General features: G+C 47.3%; 1 protein-coding gene across 3 annotated transcripts in view; it reads right to left on the bottom strand.

The window, feature by feature from the left end:
* Positions 1-5,000, bottom strand: part of LOC106572815 (protein kinase C zeta type) — a 189,546-nt gene that overhangs the window by 11,243 nt on the left and 173,303 nt on the right. For all 3 annotated transcript variants that reach the window (XM_014147311.3, XM_014147314.3, XM_014147316.3), the window contains one exon: positions 4,730-4,845. In XM_014147311.3, the coding sequence (XP_014002786.1) occupies positions 4,730-4,845 (116 nt within the window). The remainder of the gene's footprint in view (positions 1-4,729; positions 4,846-5,000) is intronic.

The raw sequence follows: 5,000 nt of genomic DNA, 5'->3' as shown, positions 1-5,000 counted from the left end.
TTGTTTTAGAATTCTTTGTGGATCTGTGTAACCTGAGAGAAATATGTCCCTAATATGGTCATACATTTGGCAGGAGGTTAGGAAGTGCAGCTCATGTTTCCACCTCATTTTGTGGGCAGTGTGCACATAGCCTGTCTTCTCTTGAGGGCCATGTCTGCCTACGGTGGCCTTTCTCAATAGCAAGGCTATGCTCACTGAGTCTGTACATAGTCAAAGCTTTCCTTAAGTTTGGGTCAGTCACAGTGTTTGCTCAGTGTTTGCTCTGTTTTTTTGTTAATTCTTTCCAATGTGTCAAGTAATTACCTTTTTATTTTCTCATGATTTGGTTGGGTCTAATTGTGCTGCTGTCCTGGGGCTCTGTGGGGTGTGTTTGTGAACAGAGCCCCAGGACCAGCCTGCTTAGGGGACTCTTCTCCAAGTTCATTTCTCTGTAGGTGATGGCTTTGTTATGGAAAGTTTGGGAATCGCTTCCTTTTAGGTGGTTGTAGAATTTAACGGCTCTTTTCTGGATTTTGATAATTAGTGGGTATCGGTCTAATTCTGCTCTGCATGCATTATTTGGTGTTCTACATTGTACACGGAGGATATTTTTGCAGAATTCTGCATGCAGAGTCTCAATTTGGTGTTTGTCCCATTTTGTGAATTCTTGGTTGGTGAGCGGACCCCAGACCTCACAACCATGAAGGGCAATGGGTTATATAACTGATTCAAGTATTTTTAGCCAGATCCTAATTGGTATGCTGAATTTTATGTTCCTTTTGATGGCATAGAAGGCCCTTCTTGCCTAGTCCCTCAGATCGTTCACAGCTTTGTGGAGGTTACCTGTGGCGCTGATGTTTAGGCCAAGGTATGTATAGTTTTTTGTGTGCTCTAGGGCAACAGTGTCTAGATGGAATTTGTATTTGTGGTCCTGGCGACTGGACCTTTTTTGGAACACCATTATTTTGGTCTTACTGAGATTTACTGTCAGGGCCCAGGTCTGGCAGAATCTGTGAAGAATATCTAGGTGCTGCTATAGGCCCTCTCTCTCTGTCTCTCGCTCCCCATCTCTCTCCCCACCCGCCCTCCTAGTCTCTCTCTGTCTCTCGCTCCCCATCTCTCTCCCTCCCTCCCTCTCTCTATCTCCCTATCTCCCTTCTTCTCTGTCTGTCTCTCCCTGTGTCTGTCTCCCCGTGTGTCTGTCTCCCCGTGTGTCTGTCTCTCTCTGTGTGTCTGTCTCCCTCTGTGTGTCTGTCTCCCTCTGTGTGTCTGTCTCCCTCTGTGTGTCTGTCTCCCTCTGTGTGTCTGTCTCCCTCTCTGTTACTGTCTCCCTCTCTGTTACTGTCTCTCTCTCTGTTACTGTCTCTCTCTGTGTTTCTGTCTCTCTCTGTGTGTGTGTCTCTCTCTCTGTTACTGTCTCCCTCTCTGTTACTGTCTCTCTCTCTGTTACTGTCTCTCTCTGTGTTTCTGTCTCCCTCTGTGTGTCTGTCTCCCTCTGTGTGTCTGTCTCCCTCTGTGTGTCTGTCTCCCTCTGTGTGTCTGTCTCCCTCTGTGTGTCTGTCTCCCTCTCTGTGTCTGTCTCCCTCTCTGTGTCTGTCTCCCTCTCTGTTACTGTCTCTCTCTCTGTTACTGTCTCTCTCTGTGTTTCTGTCTCTCTCTGTGTGTGTGTCTCTCTCTCTGTGTGACTGTCTCTGCCTGTGTGTCTGTCTCTCTCTGTGTGTCTGTCTCTCTCTGTGTGTCTGTCTCTCTCTGTGTAACTGTCTCTCTCTGTGTAACTCTCTCCCTCTGTGTGTCTGTCTCTCTCTCTGTTACTCTCTCTCTCTCTGTGTGTCTGTCTCTGCCTGTGTTACTGTCTCTCTCTCTGTTACTGTCTCTCTCTGTGTGTCTGTCTCTGCCTGTGTGTCTGTCTCTGCCTGTGTGTCTGTCTCTGCCTGTGTGTCTGTCTGCCTGTGTGTCTGTCTCTGCCTGTGTGACTGTCTCTCTCTGTGTGACTGTCTCTCTCTGTGACTGTCTCTCTCTGTGACTGTCTCTCTCTGTGACTGTCTCTATCTCCCTCTCCCCCCTCTCCCCATTTACCTGCCTCTCTCCCCCTCTCCCCCACTCCCTCTCCATCTGTCTCTCTGTCTGACTGTTTTATTCTCCCTCTGTCTCCCTGTCTGACTGACTGTTTTATTCTCCCTATGTCTCCCTGTCTGACTGACTGTTTTACTCTCCCTCTGTCGCTCTGTCTGACTGTTTTACTCTCCTCTCCACCTCTTTCTCTCCCCCTCTGTTTTTCCCTCCCTCCCTCCCCTCCCTCCCTCCCTCCCTCCCTCCCTCCCTCCCTCAGCTCCTTCTCAGGAAGCTAGGGGTTTTTATGCAGCAAAGTAAATCGCTAACGAGATGGGTTTACCCTTTTTCTCCCTCTCTCACTCACTTTTCTTTTTTAGTCTTCCAACCTATCACAGAAGGAGGAGGGGTGCTTTACATCATGGGAGGTGCACCACCGGTTGATCTGACTGCACCTCAGTAGACACACCTCGACTACTGTGTCAGAACTCCAGAGATACTGTGGGTTTCTATCCAGGGTAGATGGATAGATAGACGATATGCCTTTGTTAGGGCTCGAAACAGAGAAAGGCAGATATGGACTGATATGGATTGAGTTTCAAGTAGTTTGAAAACTGTATGTTCCTAGAAATTCCTTGAATTTGTGTTGTTCATCTGATCGCCAATACATCTATATAGAATGCTGAATGATTACAAACCAAACATTGAGCCTGAACATCAAAATTAGACCACGATGGATCATTTAATGAAAACATTGACAAATGTCAGCCCAGTAATATCTATTGGCACCGCTTGCAAAGCCACATGGGATAGTTTGGAATAGTTCTCCTGCAGCCGCAGGGAAAAGCCTGGCTTGTTTGTCATACTCTGGCTACAGAGGCCCTCAGTAGAATGGCAGTCACCTCTGTTGCTATGCCAAATCTTTTTAGCCCATTCTTTCAAAGTTAATCTAAAACAAGGATCCTGTCAAATCCCCCATGGACAATATGTCTACATCGATCAAAACACAACCTACGACTGAAGTCATTGTTGGAAGGGCATTTTCTTTATTTTTTCCTCATTGAAGACAATTACTTTCAAAGACATCGAGAGTCGGAAACTTGGCACAGTACCACTCGTAAACGGACTGAAGATGAAAGGATAGGGGAACAGAGAAAGAGTGTATGTCCAAGTAGATCTTTGTTCAGTGGAGTCATCACACGTCTGATGTCTCTTCTCTACTCCCAAACTCTGTTGTGATTGTTTTTTTTACAATGAGGGCAGAGCCATAGAAACCGACATGGATCCATAGCAGCATTTCATTATAATAATATCAAATGTTAACCCTTTTATGTTGCAGATTCTGAGGTGGTGAATGCTCTCTGAGGTGGTCAATGCTCTCTGAGGTGGAGAATGCTCTCTGAGGTGGTCAATGCTCTCTGAGGTGGAGAATGCTCTCTGAGGTGGTCAATGCTCTCTGAGGTGGTCAATGCTCTCTGAGGGGGTCAATGCTCTCTGAGGGGGTCAATGCTCTCTGAGGGGGTCAATGCTCTCTGAGGGGGTCAATGCTCTCTGAGGTGGTCAATGCTCTCTGAGGTGGAGAATGCTCTCTGAGGTGGTCAATGCTCTCTGAGGTGGTCAATGCTCTCTGAGGTGGAGAATGCTCTCTGAGGTGGTCAATGGTCTCTGAGGTGGAGAATGCTCTCTGAGGTGGTCAATGCTCTCTGAGGTGGAGAATGCTCTCTGAGGGGGTCAATGCTCTCTGAGGTGGTCAATGCTCTCTGAGGGGGTCAATGGTCTCTGAGGTGGTCAATGCTCTCTGAGGTGGTCAATGCTCTCTGAGGTGGTCAATGCTCTCTGAGGGGGTCAATGCTCTCTGAGGTGGTCCATGCTCTCTGAGGTGGTCCATGCTCTCTGAGGTGGTCAATGCTCTCTGAGGTGGTCCATGCTCTCTGAGGTGGTCCATGCTCTCTGAGGTGGTCCATGCTCTCTGAGGTGGTCCATGCTCTCTGAGGTGGTCAATGCCCTCTGGTTGTTGAAGATCTTCACTACTACTATTATAGTCCGAGTTAGCCATTGAGCCACAAAGGGGCAGTTAAAGAACCGCATGTGGCTCCAAAGCCACACGTTGCAGACCCCTGAATAGACCCTGTCCAGAAACAACCCCTATTGCCTACCCCCTAAACACTTGTGAAGATCTGAGATGATCTGATAGGATTAAGCAATACAGTGATAGCGCAACCTTTCCCTCTGATAGGCTATAGGGGTAATTTTCACCATAATGTTTAAAACGAATCATCTCTAGGGAGGAAGTACCAGGGGTTGTTTCTGGACAAGCCCCCATTGTCATCCTCCTATCCCTTATGGTACAAAAGGAAACAGACTGGAATGGACTGGTCTTGTGCCCCCTACTGGCCAACCATCACCATTCCCAGAGTACAACTGGGGTTTCCCAGTCTGTACGTCCCCTATCCACTAACCATCTATGTTACCAAGCTATTATAACACTAGTTATAACACCAGTTATAACACTAGCAGCTTGTACAGTAAGCTATAACATTAGTGCTCTGACGTTTAATATATGAACAAGGTTACACAGCTAGTTGGATGGCTTGTTGAATCTCATCTATAGGCCTATAACACTTCAATAAAGATCAAGTGTTGATCAACCATTTATTCGATTGTCAGGCTAGTCATGTCTGTTTGGAAGGACTGGACTTACTCATCGTCCGGCGTTAGCTGCACTGGTTCGTTGGTGAACTGGGTGTCAAAGTTCTCCAGGCCGTAGTCGTCTGTGATCTGGGGCTTGAAGGGCGGGGCCATCTGTTTCTTCTCCAGCTGCACGGGGAGACAAGCACAACAACACTGTCATTAGTGCACAAAGTAGCAAAACATTTTTCAACGGAAGACTAAAACAGAGGACAAGGTCAGGTAGTCCCCTCCTCCATGTTTCACATCTGTGCATGTTATCTGTGTAAACGTTGCTCTGTATG

This window comes from Salmo salar, chromosome 15 (genome assembly GCF_965601325.2).
Source record: "Salmo salar chromosome 15, fSalSal1, whole genome shotgun sequence".
NCBI classification, from domain to species: Eukaryota; Metazoa; Chordata; class Actinopteri; order Salmoniformes; family Salmonidae; genus Salmo; species Salmo salar.
The sequence above is the reverse complement of the archived record's forward strand: the minus strand, read 5'-3'. Positions and strand labels throughout refer to the sequence as shown.